The sequence below is a fragment of the Leptidea sinapis genome, chromosome 23 (assembly GCF_905404315.1).
Source record: "Leptidea sinapis chromosome 23, ilLepSina1.1, whole genome shotgun sequence".
NCBI classification, from domain to species: Eukaryota; Metazoa; Arthropoda; class Insecta; order Lepidoptera; family Pieridae; genus Leptidea; species Leptidea sinapis.
Window position 1 is genome coordinate 4,216,877 of NC_066287.1, and position 20,769 is coordinate 4,237,645.

Here is a 20,769-nt window from a genome sequence, read left to right on the forward strand (position 1 = left end):
TTAAAGGTACCGATGTCATATCGTCCCAGAAACACCGAACTGTGGAGGACAACACATCCATATGGTGGGGATGATATCCTAATTAATTGCGTGTCGTGCGACGGTGGAATTCGGCGGCAGGAATAAGGTGAAACAGCTCTTCGGAAGACTCCCCGTGATAAATGCGGTAGAAGATACACAATGAAGAGACGTCCCTACGCAATGCCAAGTGATCCAGCCCGTCACAGAGCACTGGGTATAGGACAGTTCGAGTTTCTTTGCGTTGCATGCGGTCAATTGGATCGATCAGTTCCCTCTCCAATTCTTTTACTAGTCTTCTCTTTGTTATTTAACGTCCGTTTTAACATTTCAGCGACGGAAAGCATCCCATATCACCCGTATCGACCGCGACCAGGTATAGTCCTCGACGACCCTGACTTCAAACCACACGGCAGCCGCGTGAGAGATGCGCCAGTCATCACAGCGCCTCAGGCTCTGCCGGGCTATGGAGAAATTTTCGACGTGACTGTGTCTGCAATACAAGGACCGGGGGAGAAGGGGGCATCAGGTTTGAACTCAAATTATAAATTTTAAGGTGCGAGCTACTCCCAAGTCACGCCTAAAGAAAGATTTACTTCAAAAATAACTATGCCAAATTAGTTTCGACAAAGAGGAGCAAATGATTCCAAAGACAGTTTTTCTGTCCCAGTCAAAACAAAACTTTATTACTATTACGTACATAACCTCGGTTTTCATTTAGATGTTATTTAGGCTCCTAATATACATAATTGACAGATAAGCCATTAACGTAGAAATACCGTCTTACTTAGATAATTTGTATATCTAGATAGAGCTTCTTGCTGCTAGACAACCGATGAAAACAGGCCAGACTTATTACTTTAGAGTGCGTGAAAAGCTACGTCTTCACGATTTTTATGTCACTTTCTGTTAGTGTGCGTGCAATGCTCAAAATAGAGGTTAACAGTTAACTTCAATTTTTTCGACATTTTCACAGTTATAACAGTCTATCTAACCGTATAAGTGATCTGAGGTTTGTATAATAAATAAAAGATAGTCCTATATAGTTCCTCTCATCCTAAAATATATTATTCATTACAGTTCACATCGAAAACATAAACATTCACCATGATGACATCATAGTCTCACCATCCGGAGACCAGGGCTTCGTCTCCATCGACGGCAAGCGGACGTATCTGAACCTGTTCGACACCAGCACTAGCATTGCTCCGACAAGGGTGCAGACCTCCCTACATACTGGTAAAATTTTACTTTTTGAGTACTCAAGAAGAGAAGAGCTGTTTAACCTGATTCCTGCCGCCGAATTCCACCTTCGCCACCACCACCACGACACGCCACAAGTGAGGACATCATCCCTACCATCTAGATGTGTGGCGGTCCTCCACAGTGCGGTTTTCAAGGAGCTTTCTTCCTACTACAAAGCTGTGGAATGAGCTTCCTTGTTCGGTGTTTCCGGGACGATACGACATGGGTACACCTTCGTTATAGAACGGCAACGTTCCTGTGATTCCTCTGGTGTTGCAAGAGAATGTGGGCGGCGGTGATCACTTAACACCAGGTGACCCGTATGCTCGTTTAAAAATGAATTCTATTATAACGGAATTAGTAATGTGCCTATGATATTCCAGTTCCCAAGACCGTGGGACCAGTAGGTATAGCGGTTCCAGCAGATGACGTACAACAGCCCATCAGGAGACCACCACCAATACACAGGCCACAACACACATACAAACGACCACAGCCCACTGTTCGGTACGTATTTTGCATGCCTTAAACTGTACATACGAATGATATAAAAAGCACATCAATCAATCAGAAATAGGAATTATTGTTGATTTAAAAAAATTAAATCACTTAATTGCTATTTTCAAGTTTTATTTGTGAAAGGGTTCCCATTAGGGTTCTGTGTTCTGTCCTGACTCAGCAAACGTTGTATTGAAGATATTAAAATCGCGATAAAAAAGTAACTGTTGATCGTAGATGGGTGAAAATTTGAAGTTGTATTTACTTTTTAATGCTGACTCATAATCAAACAAATTTAAAAAATAATGTCAAAAAAAGTAAAAAAAAAAATGTGTGGACCACCCTTAATGGGGGATGAAAAATAGATGTTGTCCGATTCTCAGACCTACCCAATATGCACTCAAAATTTCATGAGAATCGGTCAAGCCGTTTCGGAGGAGTTCAAAGTTTAACACCATGACACGAGAATTTTATTTATTAGAGAAGAGATAAGGCTGTGACAGTCGCATGTTTTGATGCACTCGAACAAATCCCTACGTAGGAAAATATAGGTACTATAAATTAAAAATAAGATTTACTCATTTAATATTGAACTAGTCATAACTACCTACCACCCATTTGAAAATTTATGACACGGACCTGAGAAGAATTGAATAAGAAACTCAGCGAGAAGAAACTCTTACATAAAAAATAATTAAATAGCCGGGCGGTCCCCCAATTTCATTCTATGATTTGGAATTGTTTATCTCTAAGAAATTAATGAAAATTACTGCTAAATTCGCCTTGTTTTTCTCGCGTTGTGCTAATTTAGTATTTAAACTATATAATAATAAACTTAACCCATTTTTTTTCAAAACTTCTAAGATCCACAAAAGCGATGATTGTTCATCGGAAGTTGCTCGTTCAAAGACACAAACGAAACTGGCACCCAACTCTGACCTTTGTATGTGCGGGTTCTTAGTTCTATAAATTTAACTGTCGTTTTATTCAAAGCTAATATTATTGAATTCTCTTTCAGAATAGATACTTGCATTGTCGGCGATGATTCTACTTGCGATCAAGCACAGAACGAGAAATGTCGTACGGAAGCAGGTAGGTCCCAATATACTATCTACAGATAGAGATAAATTACTACCTTCTACTGTCAGTAATTAGCTGTCAATAATCTGAGGCTGTGTTAATATACCCGATTTGCTGATAAGTCATTCTTATCGCCTTATATTGGGACGCGTGGATTGCAATTTCCATACAAATTTCTATCGCTGGTAAGCTATACGTCAACCTATTGACAGACAGCGTGTACGGAGAAGGTGAGTTACGCTCCATAAGTTTATTGGGACAGAAAAGTCAACGATAGTTACTATTTTTTATCTCACAACCGGAGATAGACTGAATATGGGAACGGCCGTAAACCTGTATATACTTTAGCTAGAAGACGTCCACTGCTGGACAAAGGCCTCTCCCAAAGATCTCCTGTCTGTTAAAGATGACTGTCGGTCCTGCGCTGCCCTCATCCAACCCACTCCGGCGATCTTGACCAGATCGTCGGTCCATATACACGATATACACAACATGATCGATACAGTATGGTTTTAATATAAATTTTAATGTAAGTTTTAATGTAAATAAATATTAAAGTAGTTAGATGTGTTGTTTTATTTATGTCTTATTTAGTTTAAAATATTACAATAAAAATTAAATCATAAAAGACGTATATACAGGCACGTATAGGTAGTGTAGTTATAGATATAGAAAAATGTAATTTCTTCTGGTTTCACGAGATGGCGCCTGGTCGGCGATAAAGCTGATGACTCTATTCTCCCCATAATAAGTTGCTCTATGTGTGCATTCTTTCCCCCTTATTCATAATAGTCTGCTAACTTAAAGCATTGCTAATTCTCGCTCTGTCTTCTTCTATTGACCTAAGTCGGAATGAGAAAAAACACTCCTTAGCGGCTGTTTAAAGTTAGCGGACCATAAGGGGGTTTGTATATAGCTCTTAATGTCACACGGTTAATGGTGCAGGTATATCAAGCTGCCAGTGTCGTCCAGGGTATGCGCGGCGGATCCACAGGGACCCCTGCAGACGAGTCGTGGCTCTCTTACTGGACATAAGGGTGGACAGACTCTATGACAGAAAGGTGAGTGTTGACATCTTCAAAAAGTTGTAGAGAATATCAATTTGTTGAAATTCGTAGTCACCGTAAATTTTAAAGCTGTATTTTTAAATAATATAGAATAGAAATATATTTATTTACCAGAGTTAGTGACAATAACATAACATAAAACGTCATGAAGCTAAATCAGTTCATGAAGGAGCTATGACTTGGGAAGAAGAACTGATGAGAAACTTCGAGCCCATCTTTTAAATCATGTAACTTACTTAGCCTGTTATACAATTTTTGGTGGCCTGTGCAGAACCAGATAAGAACAATACATCACTATCATCTATATAATCTATTATACAATAGTAAGCCTTCTTTGTCAAAGAAGCTTGAAAATATAAATTGAATTTGTGCTCAATGAGTCCTAGTGTACTGTCTGGTATTAAATTGTAAATAGATTATAAAGAAATGTGAAGGAGACCTTAACTCTAGCTAACCTATTTACACGGCACGAACAATTCATTTTATCTTGTTGAATTGAATTAATTCAAATCAAAATTTTTCTTGAATTCTGTAATAATAAAATAACAAGAAGAAAGAAAGAAATGTTTATTAGTATAGTACGCACATGTACACAGTACAAAAATCTAAGAAATTAAATTTAATCCGGAAAACAAATTGTGGAAAATTATTTTCTACACGATACGAAGTTAACTTAGCATAGTGCTGGCTTACAAACCAAAATCTTCCGTTGGGCCCATTGGTGACGTGACGATGGAGCATCTTTTTATGGCAGAGGGTACAAACGATCTGATGTTAATAACTTCGCCCACATTCACCTGACGCTATCGCAACTTCTGACGAATAACAGGAGTTTTGCAGTCCGGCCAGCCCATGTCTTATCCTCCTAGAAACATAGCACCATGGAAGAAAGTTCACTAAAAACCGCACTGTAGAGGAACACTAGACATCCAGATAGTGGGTAATATCCGAATTTGTGCGAAGGTAGAATTCGCCGACAGGCATCAGATCAAACAGCTCTTCGAAACACTCCCCGTGATAGATGCGGTAGAAAACACACAATGAAGCGACGTCTCTACGCAATGCCAAGTGAACGTGACCACTGACAGAGCATTGGGTTCCTGACAATTCGAGCAGCTTGACTTGGAGTTGTTGCACTAAATATTAATACTTTTTGTACCATGACTCCCCAGGATGTGTTACACCTATCTAGAGAAACTTTGGAGATAGAAAGTTTGCTGTCTCACCAAAACGATCGCTTTAGTTTTGATTTTGACTTTGCTATTCCTAATAAAGGAAGTTAATATTTATTAACAGTTCATTTATGTGCAGGTTGCGTGGGATAGTAAGTTGGCCGACAAAGACTCGGAGCCATACCAGCAGCTCAGCTATGAGGCGGTCAGAGCGGTAAGAATGAAAACATTATTTGTTAGACCTGTCGGCAGGTGGCGTTCTTTCGCCACTTCTATGGACACTAGCAGTAGACGAACTACTTAGTAAGCTGGCAGAACTCAGAATTGATGCACTAGGTTACGCAGACGACCTAGTTATTATCGTCAGAGGTTTCTGCCAAAGCTTACTAAGCTCTATACTGCAAAAGGCGCTAAACACCATCTCACAGTGGTGTACAGCCAACAAACTGTCAGTCAACGCAGGAAAGACTGTTATTGTGCCATTCACGAGGAAACGGACACTTAACAAACTGAAGTCTCCCACCTTGAACGGCTCTACTTTGGAATTCTCAGCTGAGGTTAAGTATCTGGGAGTCACATTCGACCAGAAACTCACATGGAATTCTCACATCGACAAAGCCGTGAAAAAGGCTAAAACAACCTTGGGTGTATGTCGACGTCTGGTAGGGAGACATTGGGGAATGCGCCCCAAGATCCTCCTATGGCTATTCAAAGCAATTGTGAGACCAACAATCACATACGCCTCCATTGTGTGGTGGAACAAAGCCAACCAGAAAACAACTGCAGACAGACTAAATAGCCTGCAGAGACTTGCCTGTATGTTGGTAACCGGAGCCATGACGTCTTCTCCTGGTGCGGCCATTGAAGCAATGCTAAACCTACCGCCTCTTCCACTGTTCATACAGCAAGAGGCGAAGGCAAGCATGCTGAGGGCAATCGCCCAGGGGGGTTCATGTAACTGGATGTCGCAAACGCTTAGGACCTTAGAGGACTTAGTTCTGCGAGACCACATATTAGGCATGTTACCTGATCAGATGATTCCACAATTAATCTCTGTTAAACACTATATCGTGAAACTACCTTCCAGGGACGACTGGATGAACAACAAAGTCACGTGGAAGGACGGGAGCCTCATGTGGTTCACCGATGGGTCCAAAATGGAAAATGAAGTCGGCTGTGGGGTCTATGGAGAACGCCCCAGGTTTAAATCCAACACAAACCTGGGAAGCTTTACCTCCATATTTCAAGCAGAGGTGTACGCCATCCTGGAATGCGCGGAAACCAATATCCAAAAAGGCTACTTCAATCATAACATATACATTCACTCTGATAGTCAGGCAGCATTGTTGGCTTTAGACGCTGACTTGACGTCGTCTAAGTTAGTCAATAATTGCGTCGAATGCCTGAATTCATTAGGCATGATAAACAGAGTGATTCTCAGATGGGTCCCAGGGCACGCCGGAATCATAGGCAATGAAATGGCCGATGAGCTCGCTGGGGCTAAAGCAGTCCGATATGGTCCGGAACCCATTTGTGGACTGCCAAAGAGCGCCATCCGACACACCCTGAGTAACCAATGTAAACAAGAAGCACTTAAACGCTGGAACAACTCTTCAGGTTTAAACCACTCTAAAGCACTGATAAGGGCATTCAACAGTAGCTATGCGAATGAAGCCCTATCATTGAACAGGAAAAATCTATGCATACTCACTAGGATGCTAACCGGACACTGTCGCCTAAACAAGCACCTCAGTGTGGTCGGCATCAGAAGCGACAAGGCTTGCAGGTTCTGCCTTGAGGATGATGAAACACCTATTCATCTACTCTGCGACTGCGGCCCACTAATGCATAAGCGTAACACAATCTTTGGCAACTACTTCGTACCACCAGACAGTGTTTGCAACACTCGCGTCAAGGAACTACTGCGGTTCGTAAAGGCGGTAGGCCTTGACGATGAGCTTTAGTATGAGTGGCGAACACAATAGTCCAATTCTGGACGCGGTGTTACTAGGAACCTTTTAGGACCAGGAAATAGCCACCCTCTTCAAATAATAATAATAATAATAGACCTGTCGGCGCATGCGCTTAACTTAACGAATTTGATCGAAAAATAAGAACCTTATTTTTTATGTAATTAGGACGAGTATCGAGTACTCTCTTTAAATATCGTCAGTGTTTCAACTACAGTCATACTGTATATCCTCTTACAATAAAATAATAAGTATTACATACTACACGGCCAAATTGTCTCTAGACCTCGCAGGAACGTGAAGCCCCATCCCGTTCCCCTTTCACCCCCTCGCGCTCGTCCTGTTGCGTCAGTACGGTTTGCAGTTTCAGTACCGTTAGGTACGTGTCGTGATATTTTCGTGCTATCACTGCTTTACCGTTGGTACTTGTTTTGGTTGTTTTTTTTTTCAAATAAAATCAATATATTTTATTGCAAGTCACATTTTAGAATAGGGTGGTACATTAAATGGGTAGACAATATGTGACGCCCTGCTATAGGGCACAGCAATGTTTTACATAAAACAAGTAAGTCTTGTACATTTTATACATTCTTATGATATTAAAAATACCACTATTATTATTAATATAACTATTTATTTCTATATTATAACTAATTCCCACACTTAGCGTTATTAAATTTTTTATTTTTATTTCGTTTGGGATGTGATTATAAATTTTTATTGTCATGTGGTGAGGGCTCGATGACACTAATGACATACTTGTTTGGGGAATTTTTAATTTGTTTAAATTTCTATTATTTCGCTTGTTATTTGGTAGTGATGGGTATAAGTCCGAATGTTTTTCAACAAATTTAATTGCTTCTAGGATGTAAATTGAAGTAATAGTTAAAATTTTGTGTTTAATAAAACATTGTCTACATGAATCCATCTGCTGTTTTCATTGCAACGATTTGACTTTTGTTGTTAATAGATCTATAGTTTCTGTTGTTCTGTGTCGCTATAATAGTTCTGTCAGAAAATATATACTTTTTTTTACTTAACCCAGATTCTTTCTACACACATCACTATACATCAATCTATAATACTGAAAAAATAAATAGTTGTTTGTATTTAAATTATAATATCCTAGTGATGACTAGTGTGTGTTGCCAGTGATGACTTATGACACACAGACGTGGTCGATAACTGTGGGCCTGATGAGAAAGCATGGTCGCTCAGAGGGCATTGGAGAGGGCTATGCTCGGAGTTTCCCTGCGAGCTCGAATGGAGTCAGAAATGAGTAGGAGAGTAGGCAGGGAACATACCTCGATGGACATATGGCCGTTGATGCAGCAAAGTTCTCGAATGAAAACTACGTACAGATGCAGTGTTATTAGGCCCCCCACAAGATGGATCGACGATCGCCGGAATACGTTGGATGAGGGCAGCGCAGGACAGATCGCCGTGGAGATCTTTGGGGACACCTTTGTCCAGCAGTGCACGTCTTCCGGCTGAAATTATGATCCTAGAGATGCTTATTTTGCACATCGTAACAAAGCGACAATGTGACGTCGTCGACTTCGGGTCCAGAAATAATATAACCGGGCATATATTATGTCAAGATTAACCCCCTTATTCATAATGGTCCGCTAACTTAAAACAGCCGCTAAGGAGTGTTTTTTCTCATTTGACTTAGGTTAATAGATAAAGACAGAGTGTGAATTAGCAATGCTTTAAGCTAGCAGACTATTATGAATAAGGAGGTTACACTTTAAGTCTCAGATCAACCATTAAATGTATCAGTACCATTAAGATGTCACGATAATGTTATGCGTATAAAGTTATTTAACCATCTTCCAAAAATATTAGAGAGTTACATAAAACTGGAATACGCAAAAAAATAAAATGATGGTTATTAGATAAATGCGTCTATAGTTTAAAAGAATTATATAGCCATAAATGCTTATATTTGAAGGTAATTATTTGAGACTGTTACTTACAAATTTATGTTTTTATAATTATGATGATTTTATGGAAAATTGTGCTGTGCAACTGCCAATTTTAAGAACTATGTCACCACATGCATATAAAATAAAAAATTCATAGTTTATCTTTCTGCCATTTATTCATCTCTTTCCCAAACTCTTTCGTTTTACTAACATGAAGTCACTGTCGTGCCTTTAATAAGTTGAAGTAATAAATGACTATGTTTCAGATCGACTCAGCGTTCTCAATGACTCCGTTCTCTGACGACTTCGTCTTGGGTTCCGTCAACTCTGTCTACAAAGACGACGAGAGCAGCGCTGTCTACGTCAACTGTACTGTACTTGTAAGTTTTTGACCTATGGTCTATTATTCTCTTATAAATGTTATTGTGAAATCTAACGTAAAGTAAAAATAAAATATTTTATCACATCTATTTTAAAAGCTAGTTGGTTCATTGTGAATTTAGTTTTTGTGGCACCTCCCAGACAGGGTATAAAAAAATTATCCTATATAAACGATGTATAAACTACCAGACAGCCTAGTTAGTATGTGATTGTCCTTAGCATCATTAAAATTTTGTATAACATAATATTAATTATATTATTTTTTAAAGAGGTTTTTTTCAGATTTTGGTTTTTTTTATAACTGTGATTAATAATATTAAATACATACAGACAACGCACGTAGATACATAATATAATAAACAATGCCGAAATATGGAACATGCCACAGATTACACTATAATATTCTTTGACTGCTATATCTATACATTGCCGCATTTACTCAAGTTGTCTAAAATATTCTTGGTCAATAAGCAGCAATGTAAAACATTTATTCAGTTCAGGTTTGATTCGGACAATGACAGATGACACACGACCAAGGAGAAAAGTGTGCTTACGTTGACTTTAAGCACACTTTTGTCGTTCCGCTACGAGACTGCGAATGATAATCTTGTAACTTATTCTAGTAGGCTTCATAAGATACATAATAGCTTTAAGGGTAAATGTATACACTTCTATAAAAGTCCCAGCCACTGTTCAGGCATTATCTATAAATAAATTTATATGTTTTATAAAAAAAATAATGGCTCTGTCGTAAATCCTATTACTCCACTGCTGAATATCTAAATGATCGAACAGCCTGGGACTAGATTGTGATTATTTTATAGCGATAGAAATTACTGTACAATATTGTATATTTTTATTGAAAAGAGCGCAAAAAAGGATGCTGGGAGAGTTTCTTGCGCCGCTTCTTCTCTCTCAGAGCGCCATTTGTTTCCGAAGCGGCAGTAGTATCTAGTAGTTATTAGAAATTACATCAAAAATAATTCTAAAGGAATCAATTTTGAGAAAATAAATGCCTTTTATGCCTTTTGATATGTCCTTACATGTGTATAGAAATTTATTAATTTTGTAGATACAAGAAACAGCGGAGACAGTCCGTTCGTCGGTGGCCACCGAGATCCAGAAACAACTACTGGGAGTCATTCGTCGTCGTTCCAACAACGTTGGTGCTTCCGCGCTGTGGGTGGACTCTGTGGCGCGCAGTGTCCTGCCTCTAAGAGGTGTGTCTATCATTATAAATAACTAGTGACAAACCTCTCGCGTATCTCCTGACCGTGTATGTATGCCTGGTAGTTAAAACTTATAGACAATAGCTATTGTTGGTATCTTAGATTAAGGATTGCTCTTCGCTGAACTCCAACTAGATACCGCAGACGTAGTCGCAAAGTGCGGCAACTAATACTACGCCCAAGTGGGCGTACTCGAGCCAGTCTCGAACAATGTGTGATCTTGACGTGCCACATGTTCTCTTAAACTTTGCTAATAATTGAAACTAAAATTCCGGGTTGCAAAGTAAAACTTTGTAAAAATAATACTACAAGAAATAAGAATGACTCTGGGATCACATCATATAATCAGTAAGTATTTTGTATTTTATTAATTTCAATGTAAAGTAACACGAAGCGTTTGTTACAAAATTTGAAATACGCCAATGAGTGTCAAGTTCCACGCACGAGTGTCACGCACACAAGCATCTCATACCTATTTGCCGTAATCAAAAAGCTATTGTTCTAATGTAGTGCGGCATCTAGTTGAAGAGCAACGGAGACCAATCCTCAATCTAATATTGGCACGTTTTAGTCAAGTCAAATGTCAACTTGTCAAAAATGCCGATGACGTTATTCCATTTTAGCAAGACTCGATAATATTTTAAGGTTAATGCATAAATTAACATAATATTGCACCGGGTTATAATGCAAAATATTATTTATTGTCATAACAAAATTACCTTACAGCAGTTTTTAGATGTTTTTATAAATTATTTGTGTTAAAAGACATAACATTTATATTTGTAAAAATACACACATTGCATACAACGAAACGGCTAAGAGGGAACGGATCAGAACAAAGATGTAAGTAATCTGCCGATTCAGAACAATCGAGATAGCCTAGTTGAGTTATTGGCAAGCAGGTAGGAGAACAATCCAGCGATAATTTTGAATCCGAGATCAGACTGAATCTGAGATTGCAGATACAATATTAATTTCGGGCTTTAGTGTACAAACCTAATTTTGAATGTGATTTTATGCGAAAAGTTTGAACCTGGAATAGCTTTTGACCTCGACAACCTTGAAACACAAACTCAGATTTTGACCTTTTCTCATCATTACGATATATTGTGGAAGTCTGTACCTATTGTGGATGTTGAGGAATAAAATATCTAAATCCCTCTTTGTGCTTTAAATATAGATACTATCACAATATAAATACAAGAGGTAGAAATAGACTTGCTGTTCCAACTTTCAGTGCTCCTACTTCATAAAACTGATCACTCATTCACGGGAAAATGTTTACAAATCCAACCAACATCTTCCCTTTCTCCCCTTTCTCGGAGTGCATCCGTGCAGAATGGGATGTCGCTATGTCAACTTAATGGCTGACAGGCTTGCCCTGCATGTTTCAGTATGACAACTCGATGATAATTGAATTAGCAGACGCCTCTGTTTACGACATGATTATTCTCATATTAAACATTTTATTGAGATAAAACCTTTAGTTCGAATGCATTTACATGCTGAATTTTCTATATATAAATTTTAAGAAAATTGTAATGAAGATAGCGTATTATAAAGTTTAGAAATATATAGACGATTAAAATGTGTGAATACTATGAAACCTGTAAAGGTAGGATAAAATTTGTTGAGTATCTTGTCTGTTCTTCTCAGAAAAAGACCTAGGTAGTCTCTTGAACCAATTGAAAATTGACAAAACTTTGACCATGAAATTGGCTATCTTAAGTGTACAATGTTTACAATAAATTTCATTGTTTGTGTACCAATACATTACCACAAACACTAAACTATGTTACAGGAAGTTTGCTAACAAAAACATTTGATTTAACCATTTCTGAGATTAGCATGCACAAACGCACAGACAAAAATCAATTCTAAAAACTATTTTATGGCCTCCCTTACATAGGTACAACATTTATAATTGTTTTGATTATAAACACCCTTATTCATAATAGTCTGCTAGCTTAAAGCATTGCTAATTCTCACTCTGTCTTCTTCTATTGAACTAAGTCAGAATGAGAAAAAACACTCCTTAGCGGCTGTTAAAAGTTAGCGGACCATTATCAATAAGGGGGCTAATGTACAGAGAACGGCTGGTTTATTTAAATAAATAGATATATTTTTTTTATTTTTTTCAGATGTGGATGAATGCTCTTCAGCAGACCTTAACGACTGCCACAAGCTAGCCAGATGTACCAACACTTTCGGAGCTTTCAAGTGAGTCTCTGAATAATTTACATAAATATAATCTTAACACGAGGAACAAACATATTAAACTTCATATGCCTACTCCAAAGTAGTAGTAGTACTTAACCAATTAAGTCGAGTTAGTAAGTCTATTATTGTGTGATGTATATATATATGCGAAAAATTTAAAATAATTTGTTAAGATATTTTAAATTTGAATTAAAAACACTGGCAACAAGTTTCTAAAGAAAGAAAGAAACAAAAAAGCATTTATTCGCTCAGGTGAAAATTAAAGGTCAAATGACACTTATGAATGTCAAAGATTACTACCGTAATAGTTATTTATGCAACTGTTGTGTAATAAGGGGTATTAAAACACAAATGTCGAATTATACACGAGGCGAAGCCGAGTGTGATAATAGTATCACATGAGTGTTTTAATACCTAATTATCAACAGTTGCATACAAGACTTTATCTACAACCAAAATATGAATCATCTAAAAGATTCTGGAACAGCTAGCTTACTGCTAACATTAAAACACCAGTCCTAGTAGTAACCTAATATCATTCATTACTGATTATATACAAATAAACTAAGTATTAATGAAGCAATTATTTATTTTAGTAATAATTTACATTTTGTATAGTGCAATAATTAAAATTCACTCGAATATTCAGCGTTTAAAATGAATCGCTCATTTTTTGTAAACAAAACAGTAAAAATATCGAAGAAAAATGGCGGGAATTCGAATAACCTACTTTTTTTACGGCGGGCGACGTTCTGGTAGTGTAGAACGCGCGTAAACGAAAATGTTCTATTTTTGAAATTCATACAGATACCACGCATCGAGCAATAAGAATGTGGCTGTCTGTTGAAACTCTATGCGCATGAAGGGATCGAAAAAAAAACATAGGAGTGTTGTTATGTAATTCAGTACAACATTACAACACTCGTTTGGATGATGTAATGGTTATTAGAACATTGGGTGTTTTAATGTTGGCAATAAGCTAACTGTTTCAGAATCTTTAATAGAGGATTTAAAGTATAGGTGTACATAAAATAAATAACGAATTCGTTGATTTTTCTTATTACTTTATATGGCAATACAACGATAGCTGGGTCAGCTAGTGGTACATAATAATATATCTATTCTACGTTGCAGGTGCGAGTGCCCCGATACGACTCTGGATCCGTTGTTAGGGCAGACACACGCGGGGCGGCAGTGCCGCACGTGTAGCCCGTCACACTGCAGCGAACGCGGCGTGTGTCACTACAAAAACGGCAACATACAGTGCACGTGTGTACATATACATTACGATAAACACCATTTTCTAGGCACTTCTCATTTCTCATTGGACAAAAAAGGCGAAGCATCATTACTAGCGTAGTGTCTAACTACCGACTTTCAATGTATATTTTATTAAAAAGAGCACACAAAAAAAGAATGCTGGGAGAGTGGGAGGCTCCTTTGCACAGGATGCCGGCTAGATTATGGGTACCACAACGGCGCCTGTTTCTGCTGTGAATCAATAATGTGTAAACATTACTGTGTTTCGGTCTGAAGGGCGCCGTAGCTAGTAAAATTACTGGGCAAATGAGACTTAACATCTTATGTCACAAGGTGACGAGCGCAATTGTGGTGCCGTTCAGAATTTTTGGGTTTTTCAAGAATCCTGAGCGGTATTGCATTGTTATGGGCAGGGCGTATCAATTACCATCAGCTGAACGTCCTGCTCGTCTCGTCCCTTATTATCATCGCGGCTTCTTCTCTCTTAGAGAGCCATTTTAAATTATTTGCTAATGTGGCCTAACATTCTATGTATAACCTATTACGTTACCAACTTAGAATCCAGCTGTTATGTCATTCGTCAATCGATCCCGTAGCTGCACTTCAATATGTTAATTTTTATTTCTATATCCATGTAAGAAAGAAAACCTATCACCTTAGATCATTTATACCCCTAGATAGACTATGAAAGCTTTGAAAACGTCGACCTAAATTGAGTTTAGAGATAACCTATATATTTGGCTGAATGCGCATACTGTGCAGTGCCAAAGAAAAAAATACTTATATTTTGAGCAATGCACGCACAGTAACAAAAGGTGTCATGCAAATCGCGATTGTAAGACGTTGCTTGTCACAAATACTAAATTATAAGTTCGATTTTAAGAATGGACTTTAGATTATTTGGTAGGCGCAATAAAGCAACCGTGAAAAGGGGAACAATGCATATACCACCTACCTTTACTGCTCCGCGCCACACAGCATCCACCGGTGCACGGCACTACAGGAACCAAGGGCGGCCCAGAACGTCTCGGACGGCACCTTCTCGTACGGCGGTCGCAAGCGGAAGAGAACTTGTGTAGGCTTATGAGTTGCGTCCACACATACGTCACGTGATTGTCGCGCCTAGCACCACCGTTGGCTACCGGTTTCAACTTAGGGTTGAAGAACAGTAGCGATAGATGGCACCTTAGCAAGTTCGATCTCCACAGTTGAAATTAACTGGCACTTTACCAAACAATATACAATGCAAAGACCGAACAATATATATAAACGCCTATACAAAAACCTGTCCTGTTTTCATCGGTTGTCTAACAGCCAGAGACTATCTAGGCGTATAAAGTATCTTAAGCCTATCACATTCATACATATATGCTAAGCTAAAAGCTAAAATTACCAATATCATAATAGTGATAACTGATCACTTTGAAAATAACAAATTGTTTTATGTTCATATTGTGTTCCAGTTGTTCGTCGGGCTACTACGGCTCAGGGTGTGAGGTGGACGGAGAGGTAGTGGGCGTGTCCGTAGGTGCGTCGCTCGCCGCAGCTCTTGTCATCGCACTCACACTCGCTGCGCTCACCGCTTGGAGGTAAGCGAGACAAAAACACACAAACAACAAACTCAGAAAACTGTCCTCATCCAACGTATTCCGGCGATCTTGACCAGATCGTCGGTCCATCTTGTAGGGGGCTTACCAACACTGCGTCTTCTGGTACGTGGTAGCCATTTGAGGACATTACTGCCCCAACGCCATCTGTCCGTCGAGCTTTGTGCCCTGCCCACTACCACTTTAGTTTCGCAACCATGTGGACTATGTCGGTAACTGTGGTTCTCCATCGGATTTCCTCATTTAGACCAGCAATTCTTGTATATTTATACCAGTCATCGACAGCAGATTTGTAATTTGGCGTTCACAATCGTGAATCCTTTTCAGTAACATTCGGTGTGCCCCAAGGATCCATCCTGGGGCTTCCGCTTTCATATAACTTTGTAGGCAGTTGACATATTGTGTATTTTCTTGTTATTTCGGAGCATCCATCAATGATCATCATTATCCATCGATTACTGGATCGTTTAAACTGATTGATGAATCTTACTTAAAATGAATGGTACTTCTTATATTATCTTCAGCGCGAAGAAAAAACCAATACCTTCCTCTGCACCGCCGCCTACATTCTCTTGTATGTACGCGCTCGTGTTGAAGGTACCCATGTCGTATCGTCCTGGAAACACCGCACAAGGAAGCCCAGTCCACAGCGTGGAAGAAAATTCTTGAAAACCTCACTGTGGATTGACGCCACATATCCAGATTGTGGGGCTGATATCCAAATGTATTGCTACCAGATATGGCTTGTTTTGCGAAGGTGGATCAAATAGCTCTTTGGAACACTTCGCGTAATAAATGCCGCAGAAGACACACAATGAATCGACGTCTCTACTCAACGCTCAAGTGATCCAGCCGTTCACAGGTCCCCGACAATTCGAGCAGACCTGCGTTGCACGCTGTCAAATGGTTCATGTATACCAGAGATGACAGTAAACTCCAAATGTGGCCGGAACTGTGCTATTTGTAGAGTGCTAAAATGTGGGTCGACTCTAAGTATTGCCGTGCTCTATTTATGACGCCCCGGTTCTTCGAAGCCAATTGGGCTTTGCCTTCTAGATGACCGCGGAATTGGCAATCGCTCGAGATTTCAGTATTCTAATACTAGGCGAGGATTTAGGGAAGTGTTATCGAAGAACGGTGATACGACAAATGGTTTTTTTAGTGGTAAATGCTCAAACTTGAGTCTCCTGGAGGTTAAATTGGACAAGTTTAATTTTACCCTAATTGCGCAGTTACTTACACACTGGTTTTGCCATCCACCGGAACACTATCTCTATTGCAATAGGGCCGCTGAAAATTAAGCATCGCGAAGCCATTGCGGTATGGACCCTCGGTTCCTGAAGACCTGTGCCACACTAAACATTTTATTTATATTTAAAATTTGAATATATGTGCTATTATATAATATAATAATATAATATTGACACACTTTTTACAAAAATTATCTTGCCCCAAGATAAGCATATGTAGCCTGTGTTATGGGTTACAAGACAATGATATATTTAATACAATATACTTACTTAAACATACATAAATTCATATAAACATACACATAAATACATTTAAACATCCATGACTCGGAAACAAACATTCATATTCATCATATAAATGCTTGCACCTACCGGGATTCGAACCCGGCACCTCTAGCTTAGTAGGTAGGATCGCTAACCACTACAGGTCGTATTATGGAATAATCTTACAACAAATACTTACCAAGATTTGTTATAGATGTTACTTGTTAGTATTGGACGGTTGAATTAGCGGTAACATCCTTTTTTACATCATCCTAATTATGCCAAGTAGAAAAATAACCATCGTTTGATTCCAGCCGCAAATGGAGTCGGGAACAGAAGGCCATGGGAATGGGATCCCCAGTGTTCAACTATATGGCCAGCAACACCATCAAAACTCCGCCAGTGGGTCTTCCGCCCTATCAGGTTTGTTTTTTTTTTTTGAAGTTATAATTCTTTTTGCGCGTTAGGGAAAGTCATCAGGGTGAATTATAACGATGTGCGCGCACACCGTCACGCTAAATCGACACCCTGGCGTTAGCTGATCAACTAGACCATTTGTATCATACTTCAGCTACAATAAGCCTCGACTTGTAACTCATGTGTCTACTGAACCACAAGCAATGGACGAGAACTAAGTAAATTTCAATTTATATACAAGTTTTACAATAAAAAAAAATTCTCTTATTGCATAAAAATAATTTAATCATATTAAATTAAACTTACATTTTTTTAAATAAGAGGGGGCAAAGGGCAAGAGAATCACGTTTTTTTTATATATATATTTATTAAAAAAAAACAAAAATTTTACATTGCGGTTTCAAAGCAATAAAACCACTGAGGTTTGTACAATTATTGCTAAATTTTCACAATCGTTAGAAACTTAGCTATACATTATAATTTTACAAATAAAAGATACAATAATTAATAGTTAAGCACGATAAGTTGATCGGTGGTCAGTCAAGTCTTAAAAAGTATTTTTTAAATTCTGTTTTAAATTAGTCTCAGTCAACGAGTCGGTCAAGTCACGTGGCAGTTTATTAATCAGTCTAGGTAATATGTAAGCTGTTGTTCTTTCACCGAACGCATTGGATGCCCGAGGCATATGCAGCCGGTTTAGACTAACAGCGCGCGTATACACGGGGATGATCTATAACTGTTTTTAATTTATTATTAAAATAATTTTCTTTTAGTATAGAATATTCAATTTGCTTAAATATTGCCAGACAACACTTGACAATGCTTAAATAGCCCGCTTTCGTTACCCTGAAATTTACGTTTAATTTGATTTGATACTATTTTTTAATTGGACATGGTGAGGCAATGCCCATGGAAATCCGCAACACCAGGGGTCCAGAGATGCGTTGCCGGCCTTTAGGGTGGGAGTATGCTTTATTCTTGAAGGTCCCTAAGATGTATCGGTTCGGGAAAAAAGCAGTCGGTTAGTGATTCCACAAGGTGGCTTTGCGAGTGAAGAAGTTTCTCGATAAATGCTATACCATGTATGTATATACCACAATAACAACATTATTTTTTGTTTATTTATTAATACTTAATACGTAAGTATTTATCCCTACTCTGTATTTATATTTTTATCTGCACCCATGCTTTAAATCCTCTATTAAAGATTCTGAAACAGTTAGCTTATTGCCAACATTAAAACACCCAATGTCGTAATAACCATTACATCATCCAAACGAGTGTTGTAATGTTGTACTGAATTTCATAACAACACTCCTTTGTTTTTTTTCGATCCCTTCATGCGCAAAGAGTTTCAACAAACAGCCACATTCTTATTGCTCGATGCGTGGTATCTGTATGAATTTAAAAAAAAGAACATTTTCGTTTACGCGCGTTCCACACTGCCAGAACGTTGCGCGCCGTAAAAGAAAAGTAGGTAATTCGAATCCCCGCTATTTTTCTTCGATATTTGATTATGAATATAATTATTATATAAATGAGCGATTCAAGTTTTGACAGCACACCGCCAGATAGTTTAAACGCTGCAAAAGAGCATAATATTCTAGTGAATTTTAATAATTATGCACTATACAAAATGTAAATTACTATTTAAATAAATAATTGTTTCATTAATACTTCGGTTATTTGTATATAATCAGTAATGAATGATATTAGGTTACTCTACAAGGACTCGCTGTTTTAATGTAAGCAGTAAGTTAACTGTATCAGAATCTTTTATAGAGGATTCATATTCTGGGTGTAGATAAAGTCTCGTATGCAACTGTTGATAATTAGGTATTAAAACACTCATGTGATACTATTATCATTAACATTCGTGTTTTAATACCCCTTATTACACAATAGTTGCATAAATAACTATTAGTCATTTACAGAGAGAGTCTTAAGCTAACATAGCCCCGGAAAACTGTTTAGACAGAATGTCTGCAGGATCAAGTCTCTTGTTTTTGAAGTGATAACTTCTTTAGTCGCGTTGGCACTTTTTGGTTGGGGAAAATCTTATGGGTTCGCGTCACCGACATGCTCATGACTGGCGCACGCGATATATAAATAATTAAAAAATATAATATACTAGCTGACCCGACAGAAGTTATTCTGTACATAATAAATAAAATACTGTTTTTTTATGAATTGTCAATAATATTTCATAACATCAAGAACTATTTCGTAAAATATGCTCCCTGTTGTTATAATGAAATTGTTTCACGGCAGAACTGTCAAACCGTGCGTCAATAAATTCTCTCGCAGAAAATATGTCCATACAAAACAAATATTGGAAATAAAAATAATTATGGGTCCCAAATCGTAATAAAAACTATGTTATCTCTCAAGTTGGACTAAAATGCACTCCATGAAGTAATCCCCATTTAAATCCGTTAATTAGTTTAGGAGTCCATCGCGGACAAACAACGTGTCATGTAATTTATATATATTAAGATTATAGTTAGACACTTTTTGGGATGGGTGAAATCTGGTGAGTTCGTGTCACCGAAATGCTTATAGCAGTATATCTGTGGCTGGATACAGCTGACGTATTTTTCTTCTTTAAAAGGCATAAAAAGGCATTTATTTTCTCAAAATTGATTCCTTTAGAATTCTTTTTGATGTCATTTCTTATACTACTAGATACTACTACCGCTTCGGAAACAAATGGCGCTCTGAGAGAGAAGAAGCGGCGCAAGAAACTCTCCCAGCATTCTTTTTTTGCGCTCTTTTCAATAAAAATATACAATATTGTACAATCGCTATAAAATAATCACAATCTAGTCCCAGGCTGTCCGATCATTTAGATATTCAGCAGTGGAGTAATAGGATTTACGACAGAGCCATTTTTTTATAAAACATTTAAATTTATTTATAGATAATGCCTGAACAGTGGCTGGGACTTTATTGTAGAAGTGTATACATTTACCCTTAAAGCTATTATGTATCTTATGAAGCCTACTAGAATTAGTTACAAGCAATCCCTTATTTCTAGTGTTATAATAATGAAAATCACTATTTAGAGCAAAAAGGTGACGATTTTTGCGAACATATATTAAATTTTCATAAATGTACTGACAATAAACAGTCATAATATTTATTTCTTTAAATTTTTCTTTGA

The 20,769-nt window shown here is 37.9% G+C and overlaps 2 protein-coding genes across 3 annotated transcripts in view; both read left to right on the plus strand.

The window, feature by feature from the left end:
- Positions 1-20,769, plus strand: part of LOC126971377 (uncharacterized) — a 453,035-nt gene that overhangs the window by 295,237 nt on the left and 137,029 nt on the right. The window lies entirely within an intron of this gene.
- The window catches only part of LOC126971345 (uncharacterized), a 63,513-nt gene that overhangs the window by 35,211 nt on the left and 7,533 nt on the right, over positions 1-20,769 (plus strand). For both annotated transcript variants that reach the window (XM_050817600.1, XM_050817599.1), the window contains exons 4-15: positions 353-547; positions 1,099-1,257; positions 1,647-1,770; positions 2,780-2,853; positions 3,787-3,902; positions 5,220-5,294; positions 9,245-9,358; positions 10,432-10,579; positions 12,730-12,808; positions 13,943-14,077; positions 15,532-15,657; positions 17,504-17,612. In XM_050817600.1, coding sequence (XP_050673557.1) covers positions 353-547; positions 1,099-1,257; positions 1,647-1,770; positions 2,780-2,853; positions 3,787-3,902; positions 5,220-5,294; positions 9,245-9,358; positions 10,432-10,579; positions 12,730-12,808; positions 13,943-14,077; positions 15,532-15,657; positions 17,504-17,612 — 1,454 coding nt within the window. The remainder of the gene's footprint in view (positions 1-352; positions 548-1,098; positions 1,258-1,646; positions 1,771-2,779; positions 2,854-3,786; positions 3,903-5,219; positions 5,295-9,244; positions 9,359-10,431; positions 10,580-12,729; positions 12,809-13,942; positions 14,078-15,531; positions 15,658-17,503; positions 17,613-20,769) is intronic.